Below are 24,138 nucleotides of genomic sequence, written 5' to 3' on the forward strand. Positions count from 1 at the left end.
TCCTAAAACCTCTGACTTAATGAAAATTGATTTTTCTATGACCCATCTTATCACCACAGCACTAACATCGATGAAGTGCTGAAAATGAGTATTAAAAACTTTGGTAACATCTAGATAAATCCCAACATTATTTTGGTAGACATAAGCAGATCCTCTACAACTCCTCATCCATAAATCAAACTGAAAGTGCCTTAAAAACTGCACATCTAACCCTCCTGATTATAACAGAAGACAGGAGATTACATTACCAAATTTCTGAAATTTTATCAGTAAGGAATGAAGGTTACATGTTGCCCAAAAGAATCTCCCTTTCTGATGGCAAGTGCTGTTATGTCTGCTTGTGGGACAGTGGGTCATAACTTTTCTTGGAGATTTTAAAAGACAGGTTAGACAACTACATCACAACTATGTTTTATATAGAGCTGATTCTGTTTTGCTGCAGATATGTGAACTAAATGACTTCTTGCAGCTCCCTTTAACTCTGTTCTCTATATTTCTATGATTCTCAAAAGGATTTTTCAAAATCTCACTTAAGTTTTATTTAAAATAATACCAGGCTATCAGAGACTCTGCAGTCAATGTTAGATTCTTATAAATTTTTTGCAGTGTTATTAGATAGCTAAGTGGCTGATGTTCTGTAATGAAGTAAGTTCTTCCATGAATCATGGAGAACACATGAAAAAAATAAGTGTTTTGCCTGGTTAAAATGAACTGGCACAGTTTCTGTATTTCACTCCTACTTAAAAGAAAAAAAAAAGAACAGTCTTACAACTAGTTTCTTATGTTCACCATTGCTAATGCCAGTTCAGCTTTGCAGTGGTGAAAAAACAAGGGCATGAGGGTCATTTTCTTATTAGATATTGACTACTTTTACCAAATTTAGATGAAACCTTGCCCAAAGGCCTAAGCCTTTCATTCCTACAACTGTGGACCCGTACTGGTGATTGAGGAGCAAAATGGTATCATTTGTTGTTATGTAATTTCTTCATCTAAATGCTTTTTTTCTTCAAACATTGGTAAAAGAATTGAATTTGCACTTAATTTCATGATAGCAATTAATACGTTAGTACTTGATACATTGACACATAGCTTATCCCACCACGTATATTAAAAGAGTGCCTCATTCAGGCACTAGAAACAAATGCCTGGCCCCAGAAAGCAGACTTAGTTATGAGATTTTTAACAATATAGAAAGTTAGGTGCTTGGATTAAGAAATGCTAGACACAGAGGTGAGATTGAGCTTTATCTCTGGGAGCAGGGATGCAGACTCAGAACTGCAGAAGATGTTCATCTATCTGCTGGGATCAAGACCCTGGGACCTCCTGCTGAAAGAAGGTGTCTGCTGCTGTAGTCTTAAGGTTGACCCTACAAAACCAGCTACCAGTTGAAGAGCTTGCCCTGTAAAGAGGAACCTTGTTCCTAGGTCAGACTCAGGCTTACATACTTGCAGTTTTGCCTCACCCAAGTTCTGTGTCTTCAACTCTAGACTCAAGTACCCTTCACTCTCATACTTGCCTTTCTTCTGGCACTACAATTCTTTCAGCCCTGGCTGTGTACAGCCCAGTGGCAAGTGATGGGTGAATGGAAGGGACATTCACCCCTTGCTGTGGCTCTGCATCTGACTCACTTCCCTGCAGACAGTTTATCATGAATTGGGGAACTCCTTAGGCTGAACTATTCCCTACCTAGGCCTCGCCTTTACTAGGTTAGTGCCCACCTGCTAGGCCAGGGCTGTCAAACTCATTGTCACTGAGGGCCACATCAGCCTCACAGCTGCCTTCAAAGGGCCGTATGTAATTTTAGGACTCTATAAATGTAGGAGTAGTTACATTTATACAGTCCTAAAATGGCATTCGGCCCTTTGAAGGCAACCATGAGGCTGATGTGGCCTCTGGTGAAAATGAGTTTGACACCTCTGTGCTAGGCCATTCTCTGCAAGGTGAATGCCATGAGCACCAGTTTTCATGAACGTACCAAATACGGCACATGTTTGTATAAGGGCAGCTTTAGTGGCTATGCTTTGTAGATCAGAATTGTTGATGTACCCACAGCCCAGGCTTAGATGCCTCTTTGTCCTGCAACAAGGTGCAGGTTAGACACCTCACTTCACAAGCTGGGGTGATTTGGAGCTGTGCTGGATGCACCTTGACTGCACAATGATCAGCCAGAGAGGTGCCAGCTGAGACATCGTGATTGTCTGAACCAACCTATACAACACAGGTACCTAAATTTCATCTAACTTGCCAGATCTTATCCTGTGAGCTGCGTCACTTAGCTAAATTACACCTAAAGTATACTTTTATTTTTCATTAAAGTGTACATTTAAAATAGGTAAAATGTCGCTGTGATTCACTGTATATATTTGTTGGCCTTCAGGTAGTTTATTGGTCATATTTTTAAAAAACTTTGTGACACATTTTAGGCTCATAAGCAAACATCAGGGCAGGAAAAGTATTGACAAACAAGCTTCCAGCAACTAGGCAGTTGTCCATATTCAGCCACATGACTGGACTGAGTTGGCATCTTTAAAACAAGGGATGGTTTCGTTGCATTAGTCTGTTGGTATCTTTTACTTAAAAATTAATTATATCAAGTTTCTGATTTAACTGGTTGCTTTGCTCCCTCTGTCTCTGCTTTGAGGTGTATTAGATAAACAGTGTAAGGAGGTATCAGTAGTTTCTCTTCAATATTCTGTTCACTGTTGGAATGCGAAGTTCTTTTGATGTTCAGAGTCCTTCAGAGTCCTGACTACCTTAGAAAGTCTGGCCAAGCTATTCTTTTCCATCTACGAATACACCTGCACAGCTCCCATTACAACTGATGGGAGTTATGTATGCATATACATCTAAGAATGAACTGCATGTATAGGGTGCAATACTCCTCAGCAATGTAATCAGACATGCATGCATGTTTGTAAGTAGAAAGATGATTCACCACTGTGCGTTTCTATGTACATAAAGCCTAACATCAATAAAAACATTAACATATTAACTAAAATATTCTGATCCCTGAAGACAGGCAACTGTTGAACAAGCTGGAAAGTAGTTAGCTTTATAAAAAAATCAATTCATAATTTTTCATAACATTTTATCCTCTTACAATAAAACAGTTTTCAAAACAATATCAATAGGTTACCATTCAATGTAACTTTTCTTTTACACCATATCTCATTTAGGTGTTTTTTTTTTTTTTTTTTTAAAACAAAGCATTTCAATACTAATTTTGTAGTAAGGTCAGGTAAGAAGCTTAACAGTGATTACTGTCTGACAGCTTAATCTGTGCAGTCTTTTGTCAATTTTTCTAAAAGGTATTCAGGCAGAGGTTCCACATAAGGAAAAGCACAGAGTTTTAGACATCTAACAACATGTAATTTTGTCGAATTTGCATTTAAAAATGATAGATTTTTTTTAATTATGCCTGCTTGTTTCTATTACAATAGGCTTCATGTAATGACTCTTATCTAAATGTGATGTTGAATGTCACCACTGTGTTATGTCTCATATTTTTTTAAAATTCAATAAGATCTGTCTTTCAGTCTTTTAAATATTTGATCCACATTACTAGATAGAATGCTATATCACATGGTTCTAAAAATAGCAGTTTTCTTAAAGCTGATAACCCAGGGATATTTTGGGTCCTGCATAATTCAATCCTACATTGTGTATTTGATTTTATTACACTGTAAGTGCTACTATCTTCAAAAAGAAGATTCATTTTAGATAAACTGGAAAAAAATTTTGGTACCAATTATGCACTTTTGAAAATCAAAATTATACACAAAAATTAAAACATGGCAAAATGCTAGGTACCTCATACAAAGTAATCACACCATATGTTTGCACTGGCTCTCTCCATTGAAGAAAAATCTTCTCTTCAAAGGTACTTCCTTGAATGGATTCAAGTGGCACCGCACTGGGGACTAAAGGATAAAAAAGGGGAAAAAAAAAAGCTGTTTTGAGAAAAAATTCAGGAGACACTCTATGTAATGTTTGTGCTGTTGAGGCATAAAATCTGTCCCAATATTATTTCCCCAAGATTGAAGCAAAGGCCAGGGTAGCATAGGAGGAGAAGGATTCATTAAACAAGATAGTGCCATTAAGTAAACATACATGTCACCTCCAGCATAAGAAGGAATTAGTGAGCATTGCACTTTTCCTGTAAAATGCTGTTGACGAAAGAAAAGGACAAATCAGCATTTTATAAGGAATTAGGCGATATCTCAAATCTAAACTCCTGTAAATAAAATCCATTTGTGATACCTACTTATCAATAGTGTTACTGTCCCATAGTGACAAGCATATTAAACATTTATACATGAAAACAGACAAGCGTTGAAGTAACACCTCCTAGTTTCAACAGACTGAACTAGAATGGTTAGCTTGGAAAGATAAGCCACGTGTTGCATAGAACACTGACATTAGGCTTGATGACCTACAACAGGGTGAACATAAACAAATTATGAAGCGGACAAACTGAAGAACTGACATTTTCTTAAAGTCTCTTAATTTATGAGAATGACCTCTGAAGAGTCAGGGATGTCAGCAGGTTCTGATAAATGGTATGTCACCCGCTCTCAGGTATCTACTCCTGTTTCCTGTTTGCTCTGCAACAATTACCTCATCCCTGAGCCAACCTCAATGCAGTTTTCAGAGAGGGAGATGTGTAAACAACACATGGACATTTATCTGTGATTTTATTTTTGTAACAACATTTGTAACGGAAAGGGAAAGGAAAATCCCGAAAAATGCACACAGTACTGTTGTGAGGCAACAAGGGAAAGCTCCAGGATACAGGTGACGGTTTCTGAACTGTCCTGTATGGACCACTAAAATGATGCCTTTAGAGCAGCCTTAAGACTAAACCTTGCTGCCAAGTAGGAAGGAACTGGTAAAACTCATTTGGAATCATGGGGTTAATGATTTATGTGTAAAAGAGGGATTACATATAGTGTAAATAAACTGGAAGTACAGCAAAACACTGTGGCAACCTTCTAAAATTATCTGAAGGCCATAAACTTGAGCAGTTATTCTATAAGGAAGGTCAAACACTGGCAGAGGTTACCTGGAGAAATTGTGGGATATCCATCTTTGGAGACACTCAAAACTCAGCTGTACAAGACCTTGAGCAATCTGCTTTCACTCGATCTGCTCTGAGCAAAAGGTTGGACTAAACGAGCTCTGGAGGTCCCTTGCAACCTACCTGATTGCGTGATCCAAAAAATGATGATGATAATTTGGGTCAGTATACTCTGTTGTGTTACATCCAGACTTATGTACCTTACTGAAAGTGTATGGTATACAAAAAAACTTATGATTTTTGTCCAAGGTATTCTCTCAAACACTGACGCTGGTTTTTAATAGGTCTTGGAATAATGTAAGTTCCAGGGGCCAGGAATAAGAAAATATTATGCAAAGTTTCAGAGAAAACACATAAATGGCCCAGAAAACAATAAGGTCTTTAGCTTTACCATCCTACGATTGAACTGAATCATAATTAGAGGATGACAGCAAAATTAATTCTAATTAAACGATTTTTTTTGTTAGCTTCGCTTTGTCAAATCTGTTGCATTAGCAACTATACATTCCTAAATTGTTTAATTTATTCCTTCATGTATTTCGATTAGACATTAGTACTACAAAAAACAATACAGCATATATTAAATGATTTAATAGGTTTAAATGACAGACTTTAAGTATGTATTATAAGAGCAACTCATCATTGCTGAAGTTTTTTTCTAGAAATCTTTCCAACATGTTTGCTGTGTATCTAACATTGATCTGGAAGAAATTAGAAAGTCGCTCCTGTGCAGATTGCAGATGATAAAAATGGGAGGAAGACAGATCTGTTATATAAAGCAATGCCAGTCACTTGATAACGTTTCTTAGAGCAGTATGCATTTTAAAATGGCGAAAAGCAAGGTCAAAAAACCTAAGGTACACTTGTAGAGGGCCCTAAGGGTCTATATCTCAATATAGAATGTTCTGGAATGGTGAAACTGATTCCTAGTGCATGACGAATTCCACAAGAAAGTCCCATTTTGGTATTGTAGCTAACAGAGCTCCAGTAAACTCTGCATATATAATCACAATAATATCACAGAGAACTTAGGCAGATGGTATAACCTTTACATGCAATATTACCACAGCATTACAGAGACGCAGTAGCCAATTTGGCTGTCCATGCTTCAAAAAAGACACTCACAAATTACGTTATTACTCAAAATAAAAGAAGAGATCTGAAAACTCCACATTAGCCAAAAATTACTAAAAAGAAGGGAATATCTACATATTTGAATGTCTGTATATGGAATATATTGTCTGAATAAGCAACTAACAGAGTACAGTGGCTGGAAAGCCAAAGCTAGAGAAATTGAAACCGTAAATCAACAAATATTTAATATTGAGCATATCAACAGAAAAGCATACATGATACTGCAAACAATCACCTGAAATTTCTTCAAATTGATACTGGAACTTTTAAGAGGCAGAACATAGTTCAAGTACGAGATATTAGTTTAATAAAGAAATGATTAAACGATGTGTGATGTTATAGGTTATATAAAAGATCATTATAACACTTTACAGTCTTAAAATTTCTGAAGTGGTGGAAAATCTGCTACAGATTTTAGTGAAAGTAGAACATGCACTTCTGTAGAAAAACATATTGACTATCAGGTAGTATTCATGTACAATGTATACGTATATGTAAACATAAAAACTCACCATCTTCATCAGTTTGTACTACAAGTTCTTGGCTTTCCTTTCGTCCTTCGGGATTCATTAGTACTAATTTGATGCTGACATTTGTGTATGGTGATAGATTAGTAATTGTGTGCTGGGGATGTGAACTTTCTGTATCCCAGCTGACTTCTTCTCTCACTTGCTCTTGTCCTCCGGACTGGTAACGGTAATGGACTGTGAGGTTGTACCGATGGCAACGTGTGACATTATATCCGAATGGTTCCCAGCAAATAGTGATTTGTCTAGATTTGATCTCCACAACCTCCAGTTTTCGTGGCCCACGCATTGGATCTGCAAAATTACCAATATAATTCTGGTATGATTATTTATTTCTACTGTAATGCTAAGTAAAAGGAGTAGTGAAAAGTTATACATTTCTATTAAATATGACAAATAAGCAAAACCAGAAATTCATTGCTTTATCTCTCATAGTGCAAATGACAATAAAAGTACAGGTCTCTGAAAAATCAGGGGAAAAACAGTGAGAAAAGGAGAGTGAAGTGTCTTTGATGAAAAATGAAAAGCAAATATTTTTTATGGGTAAACTCAAAATGCACGATACAGTTTAAATTATGCATACTTTTTTACCTATCTGCTGCTTGAAAAAAAAGAGAAGTCCATTAAAAAAAAAAAATTGTGTTAACACTTTCAAAGTAGAAATCTTCACAAAACAAGTATCTAAAAAGAAAAAGGTAATTTTAGGAGAAATTTGCAAAGACCTGGTGATTTTCTCCCAGGACTGTTTATAAAAAGAAAAAGTGTTGGGTGGTTCTTCAGCTATTTCTTATTCATTTGATTTTAAATTAGACTGAATGCAATTACTCAATCACTATTTGGCCGGGACATTAAGTTAATATTCCAATTCCTCTAAAATAGTCCATAGGGTTCTTTTTCCATAAACATTAGTTGTTAATAGCTTCTTTCTTCTTTTTTTAAATTTTTTTTTCTTTAAACACATCTAAAATAAACAGTGCAAATACCTCAATTTGTAGTAGTGGTTTAGCAAAGAATGGAAAGAAACAACAGGAGGCACATCAGCCAATATCCTACTGCATCTGAGCTTTCCTAGAGATCTCCCATTGGATAACCAGCCATAAATCACATCTAACAAAATCATACCCAAGAATTTATGGCTATCTATATACAAAAGCCAAAGAACGTGGTTGGCGAAGTTAAATTTTCTTCAGTCCTACTGGTTCTAGCAATTGAGATAGGAAAGTTAACCCAAATTTCCACCATATTACAGCAAAACCACTGACTTGACACACACCACACATTTTCAAAACACTGTCATTAATAGAGCTATTATACATATTTAGCAATAATCTAGGCTTTTTTCATATTGGAGCCCTCACCAAGATTAAAGACAACGTCTAGTTTTATCCACTGCTTCACTAGTTAAATGCTTAGAAGACTTCTAATGAGCTAGAAATCCGTTATACATAAACAAATTAATATGCATCTTCCCTCTTTTATGTTTATTAATCAACATGTCTTCACTAGAAATGTTCTAAACAATTTACACAGGATTTCATCTTTTTACTTTTTAATAAAATGCCTGCATGCTTGAAACATTTGTTCAAAGATGTTATTCATCTTAACTCCTTGAAAAAAAGGTGTTAAGAAATTGCTTGTTCTCTCTAAAATCTACAAAGCAGGGTATTTTTCCCCTTTTTAAATCCTCCAGGTTTGTGTTTTTTTTTTTTTTTTTAATTAATTCCCACTACTCAACAGTGTTGATCACCAATACAGTACATTTGTCAGTCAGTGACAAAATGGCAAAGCAAAACGAATTCAGCAATGGGTCTAATCCTGGTCTCCTTTCTAGTGACTAGACTGACCGGTAAAAATGTCCTCATGAAGGATAAATCATGGTAGAGCCATTCACCTGCCTCCACACTCAGATACCCCGGCTAAGAATCCCTGTGTTTGGGCTGTTTTCTATTGCTACTACGACTAAGATTAATTAGAAGCCAACCTCAAAGACTGGCAAGTCCTAAGAGTTTCACGTCTTCCTTAAGCACTTCTGCATAATTCAGACATAAATTTCATGATAAAGCAGCTTTCCTTTTTGTTTTGTTTTCATATCAGCTTCTAAGCGTTTCTTCATTCAGGTGAGACTACGAATACCAAAAGGCATTTGATAGGTATTGTGTAACTGTAATGCTACCCGCATGGGCTAAATAGGACTAGAAAATCTACAAAATTGAGGTGACCCTGACATACAACATTAAGTAGCTGAACAAAGTTCCCAGCTGCAAGAATATGGAACAGCCTGCTTAATTCCATAGTAGGCACATCAGAAAATTCACAGGGGAGCTGAGAAATCGTTTTGTTGGAGACATAAAACTAATTCGTAGCATTTTAAAACTGAAATTGAGTGGCTATACAAAAATACTGGATCAAAACCTATCCAAGATTTCTGCCCAGGAGGAAGATATTCTTATGTCACGTTACCTTAATAAAAAGTACAAGTTAGCCCTCTAGTTAAATCTGCAAGTCATTGCTATGAGAATGACAGGTACATTTTCACTTCTAACAAAACAGACAAGGAAAAAAAGAGATTAGATTGTAGAAGATGGAGACAATACAGCTTTTGTTGATATTCACAGGATAAAGGTCATCAGACAAGGCAAATACTCTGGTAGCTTTGGTTCCTAACTTGATTCTGTAATCCATAGCATCAGTAGCTACACAACTCATATCTATTTTTCTTACCATCGTTCAGAGATTATGCAACTGATAGGGCCCTAATGACCCCTTCGTGGGGTAAGTGTCAAGCAGTTAATGGGCCAACCAGCCAATGACAGCACTTAGTGGAAAGAGAGAGGTAGGATATAAAAACCCCTGGGACACAGCAGAGAAAGACATTTAAGGAAAAATAAAGCAAGATCTGATATGATGCACCAGGTGGGATAACTGCTGGCTTACGGAGGATGTGCACTGAGAAAGTCAGGTTAAATATTCCAAACAGTTTTGTCCATGAAAGAACCTTTGAAGATACAGGCCTACACTCCACAGAATTTACCTACTCCGTGTCCTCAGTCTCACTTCTAAATTGTCAAAATGGACATGCCTAGTGAAATTGATAATGCTTTATTATTTGTTTCATCAAATAAGTCTAATTCCTAAATTACCACTACTTTATTTGCTTTATTTTATTTTATTTTTCTTTTCAATACCACACTTCTTTCATTCATCAGACAAGACTTCATTACAAACCTGAGGATATCAGTTTTCATCTGCTGTATATAGTTGAGTTCTCAGTCATATCAGATCTATATGCTCAAAGTACATCATGACTTTTGGTTAAATGCAGTTAATTCATACTATAAGCAGGAAAGAGATGAAGGGAAGCCAGAAAAAAAGGCTGAGGTAACAATGCAATTTTTGGATTAAAAATCCAGGTAGCTCAAAACAGCCATGAGAAAGAAAAGTTATTGCAACAAAAGATAGAAAAAGAAATTTCCATTAGATCAAGTTTGCACTGAGCTTCTCTGGAGGTATTGTTGTACACCCCAGAAAAAAATATTTAATGTGATATGGTTCTGAAAGCACAGTACATTGCTTCCAACACACTTGAAAGTATACGCTTTGCATCATGAAGGACTCAGGATACTTGGGGAAAGAAAATTGTTAAGCAACACAAAAAGAATGACAGCTATTGGCTATGGTTTAAAAGGGAAAGCTGAACTAATTACCACAGCATGATAACTTAATTTTGTTGATTTTATTTTCTATAGGATCTTTTTTTCATATTCCCATGGTAAGTTCCCAACTTTCAGTGAAAAAGTAAGCATTCTATAGAGATGCTGCTGTCATGCTCATGAGACTTGCACTAACTATTCATATAGTACCGGAAAGTTGTCATCCTAGCAATGGTCTGCTGTCATTACCTTGCATCAAGTTAGCGATAGCTACACAGAGAAGCATCATGGCACAGTGCTAATCACAAATGAAATCCCATTTTTTAGAGTAGAAAATGAATAAGGAGATTAAGATGCTGTACCAATAATATTATATGCAACATATATACCTCACACCACAACAGCTATTTGCTGAGCCTTTGTTCTTTTCCTCACTTGGTAAAGGCACACCTGCAGAGAGGATTTACAGCCAGACCTCTCAACTCACTCTGCAGTTCTCTATGTGAACTCAGCCTGGTTTTCCTCAGTATTCCAGCTATTTTCTCATGCCTCACTGGTACAAATCATGAGGCGAATGGGGAAAATAAGGCCTACCACTTCATAAGAGAAGAGGTTTTCCTCCCAAAGGAGGGCACTGCCTGTCATGCCTGAAGCTTCAGCCAGGTAGTTCTTACTGATTCCCCTGCTGGAGCCCGCAGCATTTTTCATACCACTTTCCTTCTGCCAGCTCCAGCAGAGTATCAGGCAGTGAAGTCTGACAGGTGCAGCTCTGGCCAGAGGGACCGGCAAGCCCAGTTCTAGCCCCTGGCACTTTAGCATCTCATTTAATCGTCGATCTTGGCTCCTTCTCTGCTCCTCTACATCTTCCTGAGAATACAGAGCAGAGACTGACAGACAGGATCAATTTCCATTGCAGCTGCAATTCACAGCTCATTTCTCTGGAACTTCACACTTTACCTCTTACCACAAGTACAATGCTTTTTCAGAAACGCAATTTCAGAATCACAGAGACATTTAGGTGTATTTTTAGCATCCTGTCATTGATCATCAAAACTTGGGTTTAGAATGAGAACTCAGACTGGAAGTTTTGTCTTTTCCCCACAGACTACACAGACCTACTGAAATAAGAGATGGAAAAAGTAACGGCATGGTGATTTTCTGCCACTCCATGGTGCTCCAATAGCTGCAGACAGCTGGTATGTGTTAGGTACCATTTGAAAGACATCCAAACAATAGGAATGAAGAATTTACTTCTTGTCTAGGCAAATTATTAGTATGTTTTAGCTCTAAAATCACAACTCTTGTGATTTAAATTCCAGATTGGACTCCATTGTCCTTCCATAGGAAGCAAAGGATGAACAGGACAAGAAAATGTAAAAATTTAAGATGAACCCAGAATCACCTGTGATTTAAAGTATTACCCACTATAGGTCTTTTAAACGCAAATTTAACTAATGATAATTAAATGTACGGGCTTCGTAACAGATTGCCTAAGCAGTCTTGTTCAAATTACTGAACATCTTTTCATGTCAATGCCCTCTGAGTAAAGTGGGAATCCAGCATCTGTATCAGAGGTTTGCAGATCATTTCATGAACACCTGCAAGGAACTTGCATACTACAGTGATGGAGATCATAAGCACCTACAAACTTTAGACTTGATTCCACACACTAAATCAGGGTCACATCTGATTGAGCAGACAATTTAAGACATGCTTTGTTTCAAACAAGGCTACTTGTGTTTTAAGGCAAACTCATGCTTTAAGAGTTCACCAGCACTGGTAAAAGTGATCAGGGTGTCAGTGCACTTCACTTAATCTGAAGTACCTTCCATGGAAAAACAAACCAGAACAACTGAGGAGGAGACATGGGAAGTTCACTTTTCCCTACAGAGAAACTACAACATCAAGTACTTAAACCTTTTTTAACAATGGACATTACAACTCCTACTTTATAGATATTTATGCACATCATATTTCACCCATATTTCTCCTTACTTGGTAAAACCTCACCTGCAGAGGTTATAAAGCCAGATTTCTCTACTAACTCTACAGTTCTCCAGATAAACAGATACTCTGCTGCTCTTCAGTAGTCTAGATATTTTGTTATGCCTCAGGAGCACAGATCATGAGGTAATGAAGTATCATTTCACCTACAGGGGTGAAATATCATTTCACCTATTGGGGAACAGACTATATACCTCGTGAGCCAGCTGCTATCAAAGTAACCATGTCTGTCTTGTTTTTAGAAAACAAATCTCAAGATTTGCACGTCTATAGTCAACATCAAGCAAGAAAGTAGGTCAAATATTTTACTTGTTTGGCTTCTCCTTATTTGCTTTGGTTTGATATCCAATCTATACATGACTGCAAACATTTTGAGGTTGTTTGCAAACTTGGTCAGACAGTTTTGTGAAAGATCACATTCAACTGTGATGGAGTGATTTTTATACTGTAATTATTCTTTGTCTGAGTTCTTCAACAACAGATTGAAGTTCAAAAGGAGCTTTTCTTTGCTCAAAATACCACACGTTTTATCAAATCTGGCAACAGAGCAGGGTTTTTCAAATTCCAATTTACCAAAAACTGCAGAGTGCAATGAGGAAAGAAACAGTGGGCAAGATTTTGGGTGGTGTAACTTCACAGCTTTTAAACATTTTTTAATTTAGGTCAATAAAAACACAGTGATTTTACACAGCTGCATCTCAAATCCAAAGGAGCAGTCAAATTGGCTAATATAAAGAACCGCTTTGTATTTAGGACTAGAGGAAGAAAAGGGGCACTTTACCTTCATGATTTTTCATACTGTCCATTATTTGAATTATACAAGAAAGGAATCAAGTAAAGAGGAAGGAAACAAAGAAACAAAAGGACAAATTACTCATAAAATGAGCAAAATCAAAATCCTAATATTAAGTTGCTGATGCCATTGACCTGCTGAGCCCAGTCATTTCAAAGTGAAATCAAAGACTAAGCTACCTGAAGCTGTGGAAGATCCAGAATCAGCCCTTGGCGTAAAGAGGGGCACATTACAGATTGGTCATCTTACTTTTCTAAGACCATAGCGTGTTGTGGTAGCAAGCAAAAATGTTAAAAACAAAGAACAATCATACATTTGTAAATAAACTTGAAACACTGGTTTCACCTGGGATATCTCTACTTCCTTTCATGGAGCAGCCACGGAAACTGATAGTAGCAGATAAACGACCACAGAAGATACCCAGCATCTCCTGGAAAGATTTCAAGTTATGGTATTTAAAATTCTTACCAATCTTTCAATGTTACTTGCTAATAGCGTTTCCAAAAGAACACGTCCCTCCTTCCGCAAAAATAGATGTATCCCACAGAAAAGCAGGACTTCTATCAGTCTTCTAAATATACTCCCCGACACTTTAAAAAATGTTGGGACGCAAGCCCTACAGAGTTTCAGCGCTAATGAGAGAAGGAACTATGAGACAGCAAAACTGAAATGATAATCACCTGCGATCCAAAGAGGAAAGGTTATATATCTCTCTCTCTCTCTCTCTATATATATATATCCAATATGTTGAAAACTAGGCTATGCCTGCTTTTCTTTGAGCAAATTTTAGAAAATAAAGGTTTATTTTTAATGATATTCTTTATCGAAAAAAATATTCTTTTAAATTATATCATTTTCATTGCATTTTTCTTCCACAGAAAAAATGCCAGTGAAGGCAGATGAACACAAGGGTTTATCTACCCTGAAGTCATGAGGATGCTAACTCAGAGCAGCAGCCTGGGGAGACCCATTCCGCACCCTTTTGAGTTATTGCAGACTTAAGAGCATTGAGAAGCAGGAGTCATCTTCCCACACACGCTTCCCCCAGCACCTTCACTAACATGATCGGCATCCACAGTGTCACAATAGAGAGAAGGTGTCCGTAAGACAAGACTTAACTATAAAAACGCACATTTCAGGGCAAACACAACATGGATAGTTTTCCCTCTCTCGACTAAACCACTTCCCTGCATCTGAGAACTGGAAGATTCTCGCTTACGGCATGTGCTCATACTTGGCCTCTTTTTCCTGCCAGAGATGCCAGCGGTCTACTGGGCAAAGGAGGAAAGCGAGCAACTCCCCAACTACCCTGTTGTCAGTAAGACCATGGCAACACCATCCTTCTTCAGGCTGGAACCAGATGCAAGATCATGTTTCCACTGACTTTGTTTCATCATATACTTCTGAAATATTGTGTAGTTAAACCTTACGTATCTGTAGGAGATACGAGGATAGCACATGTCCTCATTTATACACAAAGAAACTGAAACTCAAAACAAACAAATTATCTGCTGAAAGTTACAAAGCATCAACAAAAGCTGCAGAATCCTAATTCTCAGTCTCATTTCTAATGCATTAGAACATACCATTCAACAGGTTTTTTTCTGTACTTTGTGATCAGACCTGGTTAGTTCCAAAACATGGGAGCTCAGAAAACAACGAAATACATTCTCACAGCTCACAGCAGTAAAATGATCAGATCAAGTTCTTAAAATGAGCCAGCTTGAATCCTCACTCCTCCTCAAAAAGTAGAGGTCTACTTTTTCCAGGAATAATCATGAGTACGAATATCAGTTTATCACTAGGAGAAATACTTTTGTGGTATTTCTAGCTGAAACACAAGCTAAAAATACAGGAATTCTTGGGAGAGAACCACAATGTTTAGCTGATGATAGAAGATTCATTGAAAGCACATTCTAATACACATCCAAGGCATCAGCTCACCACTTATAAAAAAATAAGTCTAGCTGTTGCTTGAAACCAGATGAGACATTAGATTTAAGCTTTTAGTAACGTATTGCTACAAGCACTGGATACAGAAATGTGAATGCGTGATATAATCCTGCATGAGACACTTTCCTTAACTTTTTCATCTCTTATTCACCAATCCATGGCCACACGTATCCCACAAAGCCTAAGTCTTCAGGCTGACATGCACAGTTGCAAAATATATTGGTCTAATAATCAATAACACCCTTTTGAAGTTCGTAGTATTTTTTTAAGTATTAGTTTCTATATAATGCTTTATTTCATGAAAGGTGATATGAAAGGTGATATGAACTTTTCACTTTATAGTAAAATTTAAATCTGAACCAACATAAATGGAATCTAATCTTTATGTTGTTGTCATTTTATAGGTGTACTCTGAATGGTGAGTCATTTAAACTCTAATACATTTAAATAAGGAATGAAAGAAAAACATCAATGTATTTTTGTCAAATTACCTGCATTACATGATTACTCCTTCACAATCAAAATCAGATTTTAAGTATGAATGATACAAACAAGATTACATTCTGAATCTGCAACAGAGATTTTAGTTGCTTGTTTAAAATGACATACCTAGCTATTCAGTAATCACTTTATAATAACCCCTTTCATTTCTAAATCTACTTAGCCATCAGCCACTAGTGAGGAAAATGCTGGCAGTGGTTTTTACAACTACACATTAGTTTTACATTTCATGACAAGGTAATTCTAGAGAGATCGAAAGACAGACAAGCATGTGTTCTTAAGGTTTTCTTTCTTTCGCGTGAAGGAAGCGCATATCTAACTGAGAAGTGAAAAATAAAGACTGCAGGCATATACTTTTCACTTCACACATATGGCAACAACAATTTATCCTCACTTCACCCCAGGAACCTTCGTGAATATATAAATCAACAAGAAATTAAAGGTTGTGACAAATACCCCTCAGAAGAATTACTATAGTGAGATGGCAAATAAAGTGTCTATTTCTAGTAGATGCTACCTTTGGTAGACACTTGGATTAGAATGATCTTTGAGGAAAAGACTTACATTGCAAATATCGTCCTTCTCAACCAAATCTATCACAGGTGTTTAACCCTTCTTCTGACTTGATCACATGGCTGGAGTTCTAAGCCAACTTATGCAGCCTGCAGCCCAGCTGCTGCTCATATTGGAGAAGCCACAGGCAACACAAAGGAAGCTGAAGGTCTGAAGAATTGCTCTTGTGGCCACCTGACATACCTCCTTTCCATAGCTACCACACAACAGTATTGTCTTCACTGAAAATGAAAGCATCTGGTAATGCAGGGTCAATGCAGAAACTTCCAGATATACTAGGAGAAGGTGCATGTGGCTGGCTCATAATTAAGTATATTCTTGAGAACAACAGACATAATTGGACAATTTATCATAACCAGGGGAAATGGCACTAATGTAACATACAGTTTTCTACTCAGTAGTCAAAAACCCAGCAACCAAGGAGAACAATATAAACATTTAGAATTTCTCGTGTGAGGCAAAAATCTTTCCCCTAGCCAATTTTCTTGGAAATGGCTGGAATATATCTATGATGTAGTATGATAAACCATTCTCTTTATACACTAATACAGGACATGTATTTTTGTACAGTAAGTGCCCCAATCACCTTCTGACTAATATTAATGGCAAGCATGCAGTGTTTGCTCTGTTGTGTGACATGTTAGCTTGTTTGACCCCATTAATTTTTATGGTACAGCTTCTAGAGTTTCCCCCGAAGTCAACTGGGGAAAAGATAGACCATTGTGTAAATTAGGGAAGGTTTCAGCTGTTCAATACCTGCCATGAAAGTAGAAGCCCAGAGACTGTTTATTATGTTGTGCCAAAGAATAAATGGGCAATGCTGTTTCATAGATCAGTCAGAATAAGATGTAGCAGCGTGTTCTGGTTATCACTGTGGCCTATTGCTACTGACAAATCACATTAATTCAGAGCTGTTAGGTACAGCAGTGTTAGCTAAAGTGGGGGTTGAGAACAGGCTGTTATTGAACCTAGATGACAGGACAACATGGTCATATAAATCTACATAAAAGAGAAAATGCCACCAATCAATGTTACTCATCTAAAAAGAATATTTACCATTCTTTCTAATCTGACATGTGCGATCAACCTTAACCAAATGATGTAGAGTGAGATCAGTTTTGACAAATAACTCTCAAATGCATAAACCTGATAAATGAATCAGATTCTTTGTAACAACTGGTAAAAGAAACTCTGAACTTACATACATGTCAAAATGGAACAGGACATTCTGTCTTTCTGCTACGCTATTATGTGCTAACTACTACTAACGCTTAAGTACAATACTAAATGAGAGGTACGTACTGTAAAGTTGAGAAGATCATCTGTTTAATGTGTAACAAGATCCTTTTCCCAAACGAACCTCCTACGTAGTTCCCAGTCAGTCTGGATGCAGCGTTTAACTTTCCTCAGGCTACACCCACCCTCAGGACTTTTCCAGGAGCTTTACACAAGCCTGAGTAGTTACTAGCTACTGCGTAAATGAAGGTGCTTTTTCACCCACCAATCCAAACTACCATCTTTGTCTTTGTAAACTGTCAGTAATTAATAAATTAGCCTAAATATCAGCTGCAACATTGAACTCCGATTCCTTTCTCAAGCTAGCACAATCAAGAGCGGTAGTTTACTCAGACTTTCTAAAGCAAAATACCAACTTCTCCTATGCTATCTGGGTAACTCGACAAGTTTTGGATGTTTTAATTTAGAATTACGTAAGAACTGGCATAAATTACATTGGTAAGGTACTTTTTGTTTTTCTGTGCATGGGGCTAACTTGTATGAAAGGAATTTCTTGCTGATTATCTTCCCTGTTCAATAACTAAACCTGATGTCTTTATACATTAAAGTACTTGAAAAGTACCTACATTGAGAGTATACACTGTTGACTTTGTTGGTTGAATATATTCAGCCTTTTTTTCCTGCTGTATCACAATATCTTGAAAATTTCTCAAAAAACTCCCCTAAATTGCTCCCTCTCTAGCAGATTTCTTTCAATTTTCCCATGACAGCTGAAGAAGTTATTTGCCACCAGCGTTCACTGCTGTACCATTCCCTGTAAAAAGCAAACATAAGAAAATATGCTGGCCAATGAAGTAAATTTATGCTTTTATACTGTACTATGAAATACAGAGGAAACCAGCCCATCCTTGCTTCTGACACATTTGTAACAAGGAAAGAAACTTCCACTGGAGGAAGAAGGAGAAAAGCTGGGAGAAGTGGGTAGAATGGATGGTGAAGTGCTTCAAAGTTAATTCTCTTTTTCCTCATAAGATTTAACAGAGTCTAAAGATTCTCAGAAAAATCCATATACGTGGGACTTCGCTCTCTGCCTCAGATACAGAAATGTATGCTACTACTGACAAAAAGAGTAAACAAAGGAATACAAGCACAGAACTAAGAAGAAAATACGAAAATAAATGTGCTTTTGCATTACATGTATCACAGGTTAGTTAAGCCTGTATTTATTTCCTTTAAGCCATGCTTTATTTCCATATTTCGTCTTGAGCCTGTGTTGTTTATTTCTTTTCTCTAGTCATAAAGATTAATCATTTATCAGGACTACATCTCCCTACATTGCCTGCAGCATCCCCTGCTTTAATCGCTACAGGTCACTTTGCATTCAGTTACGTCCTTCTGCTTCCTTCCCCTCTTCTAAATTTGGTCCTGTCAAATGGATTAAAGAATGTGTGCATTGATGCCAGAACCATAACTGACGTGGAAGAACACAAAGCAGCCATCAAATATTCAGGAAAGTCGAGGTTATGGGAGGCTGCTGAAGAACCTGCCGTCCTGCGTGCAGGAGAGGGGCCAGGACTAGATCACAGTTTACTGGCCAAAGATGGGCAGTTTCTTTGCTGTCGAGACATATGCAGCTCCACGGGTCACTCAGGAGCCCTGGATCACAGTTCTACCGCACAGCTCAAGAAAAAACCGGAAGAGGTGACTGGTAAAAGTCCACCAGAAATAAGCTGGTGCGACAAATTATGGAACTTCATATGACAGCAATTACATAAATCTGAAAACTGTCTAATTCCATCATCAGTAACCCAGGATTCAAAGTCCATTAAGCATTGTTTTTTCCAATTGAACCGAACTAATGAAAAATAATTGCTACTCTGAAAAAGGTCATACACAAAGTAATAAAAAAGCAAGTGCTGTACAGTCACTATTTATATGTTACTCTAATTTGAATTTATAAATTGCTGACATCTGTTATAAATCATGCAGTTTTCTTCCAAGCACAGAAGTTTCTTATTGCGGGCTTTCCTTTGTCTCTATCATGATTATGAAAGTAAAAAATTCAGGATCATAATTTACATGGAGCTTGTGGAGTGCTCTGGTTTTCATCTCAGCTAAGGGTGCTTTTTGTTAACTGGGAAGATAGTAAAAAAAAATAAGAACCCAAACCCCAAAGGTATAAAAAGCAACAAGCGCCTACAACAGCTCAAAATCAACAGCTCCCAGAGCTTTTGGTTATAGAATAACCACAGAGCTGTCCCTATTTAAAAATTAAAATAAATTTTAAAAATTGTTTAATTTTAGAAAATTGGAAATATTCAGAAATGTATAAATCACACACTGATATTTTAAGTATCAAAATTTGCATTTAAATAATAGGAAATGTAAGCTCTTATTTGTAACTGAGAATTGAACCAAACGAGAAGGCAACAGTAGAAGAGCTGCTGCTTTTGCAGTTGCAGAATGGTTTAGGGGTTGCCTGTTATAATCTTGAATTATAATGATGATGTTTATTTTTTTGTCAGTAATCGACATGCACATAAAAATGGTTTGCTGGACTTGGTGTGCCTATACACACAAAATCCAGAAATATTCATATAATGTATAGACAATTTAAGATAGAAGTTTCTTGACAACCAAGGTGCTGCTTTACACTTATGTAAGTCTGCCAGTAACACAATCACATTTTAAACTAAATTATATTTCTAAAAACAAATAGTTTCACTGACTTGTAAATGGATTGCGATTTTCAGAACTTCATTTCTAATAGTTAATCAGAGAAACCAGAACATAGCCATTAATAAGAGGTTATAAACATTAATTGCTCTTGGTGTACTAGATGGTGCAAACACTCCTGTCAGGTCTTCTTGGCTGGATCTCAAAGCTCAACCATAGACAAAAATTGGAAAGAAAAAACCAACAGAAAGAGAACATGACAGAGACTTGAAGTCAGCAAAAGCTCATTTGCTCACTTGCCCCATTCAACCCATTAGCTGAAGCCTGTGTGAATCGGTATTATTCACGCAAGTGACTGGGCTTAGTGGAAAGATCCCCATACTGGGGAATTCGAAACCTCAGCTCAGTTTCTGGCTTAGGCACTTGTCAATGGAAGATCGTAAAAATCCCGCTCAACACCTCAGATTTGAATAACTAAATCCTCTGTTTGTAAAGCACTTTGATACTTATGGCCCCCGAGTTGTTACATTGGAAGAATATGTTATTATTTTTTCAGTACGGTCTGAAAGTTGAAAGGAAAGCAACATGGAAGTCAGGGCATTTCTAGCTATTCCACTGCTGAGGACACTCACCAATTCATACAACTGCATTGAAGGTAAATATACGCAGTAGTCTGCTTCACTAATATACTATATGATGACAGAAAACACCAACAAACTGACGTCAGGGAAAGGCCAGAGCTTAATTCACGACAAATGGGTGAGGTAGGATGGTGTACGGGTGCAGCTGCCCAGTGCCAGGCACGGCCAGTTCCAGCCGACCCACACAGGGCACAGCTGAGCCCCTCAGCCGAGGTGGTGGTGCCTCTGGAAAAGCGTATTAAAGGGCTAAACACTGCCTGGCGGTGAGAGGAGGGGCGTGAAAAAGTGTGAGAAACAGCCCTGCAGGCACCCAGGTGAGAGAAGAAGGAGGGAGAGGAGGTGCTACAGGTGCCAGAGCAGAGAGTCCCCTGCAGCTGGGGTGGAGCAGGTGTCCAGCCCATGGGGGATCCCATGCTGGAGCAGGTGGATATACCCTGGAGGAAGATGTAGCCTGTAGAGGACTCCTTGCTGAAGCTGTGAGAAGGAAGGAATGGCAGAGAGAAGCTGTTGTAGACTGACCCCAAGCCCCGTTCCCCTGTGCCACTCGGAGCAGGAAAGGAGCTGGGAGTGGAGGAACGTAAGCGAGGAGGGAGAAGATGGTGTTTTGTCTTTGTTTCTTGCTAACCAAATCTGTTTCAACAGGCAATAAATTAATTTTTCCCAAGTCACATCTGTTTTGCCTGTGATAGTAACTGGTAAGTGATCTCCCTCTCTCTACCTTAACCCATGAGATTTTCCATCTTATTTTGTCCCCCTGTCCTGCTGAGGAGGGGAGCGGGAGAGCAACTGGGTGTCTGGCAGCCAGAGCCACTCGAGGTCACCCCACCACAGATGGGGTTTGGTATTTCAAATGTTTAGGTCTGATCCAGGTACAAGCCAGTGTTCCCTGAATGAAGAATACAATATCAAAACCTCAGTAACGAGCAGGCAAAAACAGACAAGAAATTTTGCACTATACAATTTTTTTTGTTTAATTTTTGATGAATTCACAGTGTATTAAGTAATGGAGCAGAAAGAAATTGTTTTAAGTTATATCAGCACTAGCAGCGTGTAACCATGGTAATTAAAACAATATTACTTTTTAAAATTACAGAAGACTACTCAAGACACATAAAAAGGCAGCATCTGAGAAAGAACATATTTCTTCTGATAACTACATTTCTGTAATTCTGCAAAATTATTAAAGACACAGACATTTTTTACTCCAGCTAAATACTTAGATACACTACAGAATAATGATTTTAATTAAGAATTAAATTAAAAAGGGAGTTTGCATGGACAGAACTTTCAAGAAGCCTTAAAGCACATTACTGTTAGATCTCTGAGAGAATATTTTGACCAGGATTTTCCTAGTCCTTATTTATATGACAATTTCACTACCTTAATCCATATTTACAAGTATCCTAATTTCCCAGCTGGAAGAAAACCAACAACAATTAAAAAACACACACACAAAAAAATCAGCCTTTTTAAGAGTTAAAGCAGAAGGCACTCATGACAGCTCAGAAGCATTTAAGTCCACTCCAGCCCTTTCACTGAACACTGCATCCTATACTACCACTAAGAATATAAGTGAAAAGGGATTGAAGGGACTGGTCCCTCATGATGCGGTCTTTGCTTATGACAGAAGAAAAAAATTAGTTGAAAACAGCATGAAACCACTTAAGTGGTCACTTACGTAATAATATTTAGCATGGTACAAGTGTATGCTTGATTTAAGTTCACTGATCTGAAGCTGCTTCTAACACTGGCTTGTGACAATAACAAAAATCATAATTCTTGGATGTGTTAAAATTGTTTGATATGGCCACACAAGTATCCCTGGAGAAAATCTGGTTTAAATTATGAGCTAAAATGAGAGCAGAAAAATCCTCCTACAAGCCTAAGTGTAGTTGTTCTCTCTCTGAATTCATGGCTGAATTCAGCCACTGCACAGCCACGTGTGTGTCTGTCACAGCAAATCTCCTGTAGCCCAGTACATGGTGAGGAAAGATTTTCAAATTCAGAAGACACGTGTCCTTTGCCCTCTCCAGCATGCTGCAGAACAGCAGTTCCCCAGAGTCCCGTGGTGCATGGGATCCCTGTAGTGGCTTTCCACCCACAGCAATGGGACCTTAAAAGCTCCCAGCCATACCTGAAGCCGATTAAAGCAGGCTAGAAAAGGCAAGTTTTGCTTTAATAGAACAGGAATGCGGATGAAATACTATCGTGGGTGAAAGTGATACAACAGACAAGTTTCATGCGCTCTCAAGTTTGCCATCAAATATGGAACTGCCAGAAAAAGTAAAAATACGACACTGTTACTAACACCAGGAGACTGGGGCATGTAAGGTTATCCTCTGATCACATTCAGGGAATTTTTTATCCTTCCCACTTAGGGTTGTGTTTGAACATGGAAATGCCCCAGGAGAGATGGTCACCACAGGCCTACCCTGCATCTCTGGGCATGTGACCCGCATCATGGTTGACATGAAGTCCTGTGCTTTGGAGACATCCCAAGAATTTCCATCCTTGCTGGCTTGTTTCCTGAGTGACACGTGTAGTAAAAGCTGCTGGCTCACACAAACAGGAAAACACACTTTGTGTTTTCTTAATTTCTCTCCATTGCCCTTGGCAAGAGGCAGCAAGAAGTGGAGAACAGAACAAAGGTTTCGGCTATTCTCAGCTGCCTCTAGGAAGCGCAGGGGACCCACCACACACAGACATGTAATGAGATAATGACAGAACTCAAGGATGCTGGAAACCTTTGGTTGTTCCTATGGCCATGCACAGCTGCTTGGTGAAAGCTTCAGGTTAACCAGACTGCCTGATAAGAAGTGCCAAATGTCTCAGGAGAAAGGCTCCTCTCAGTACTAGTTGATAGTTTAATTTAGCAGGTTCCAGACCTATGAAAAAATAGCTGCATAAAGACAAAGGCTGTTTATTTAAATCAGGCTTTGGCTCAGAATGTCACCTGTCACTAGAGGGAAGCACTATATGTCAATGCTATAGGTGAAAGACCAAAACAGGTAGAGTTTATGAATGCTGTGCGATGCTACATCACACACCTGTAAGAAGGCTTTAAAAAGACAAAAAGCTTAAGAAGCTGAACCTATTATTATGGAGTTTCTGCCTTCTAGGAGGGAGAAGTCTCAAGCATGGTTATGGCATCTATTTTTACAAATTCATGCCAAACCACCTCTCCGAAATTTCTCTAGATAAATTTGCAGTTACAAGTTTAAAATCACATAGAAGTTAGTTACACATGGCAGAACAAACCCTAGGAGGCTCCTGACAGCTTCATAGGCATTAATCATGATCAATATATAAAAGCACTCCCTGTGAATTCACATAAAATAAGGCAATAATTCCACTTATGGTTTCCAATGACATG

At 37.9% G+C, this 24,138-nt stretch overlaps 1 protein-coding gene across 7 annotated transcripts in view; it reads right to left on the minus strand.

The window, feature by feature from the left end:
• PTPRM (protein tyrosine phosphatase receptor type M) overlaps positions 1–24,138 on the minus strand; it is a 472,021-nt gene that overhangs the window by 214,849 nt on the left and 233,034 nt on the right. For all 7 annotated transcript variants that reach the window (XM_065629988.1, XM_065629983.1, XM_065629982.1 and 4 more), the window contains exons 8-9: positions 6,724–7,032; positions 3,811–3,920 (exon numbers count right to left, since the gene is read on the minus strand). In XM_065629988.1, coding sequence (XP_065486060.1) covers positions 3,811–3,920; positions 6,724–7,032 — 419 coding nt within the window. The remainder of the gene's footprint in view (positions 1–3,810; positions 3,921–6,723; positions 7,033–24,138) is intronic.

Source organism: Caloenas nicobarica, chromosome 2 (genome assembly GCF_036013445.1).
Source record: "Caloenas nicobarica isolate bCalNic1 chromosome 2, bCalNic1.hap1, whole genome shotgun sequence".
Lineage (NCBI taxonomy): Eukaryota > Metazoa > Chordata > Aves > Columbiformes > Columbidae > Caloenas > Caloenas nicobarica.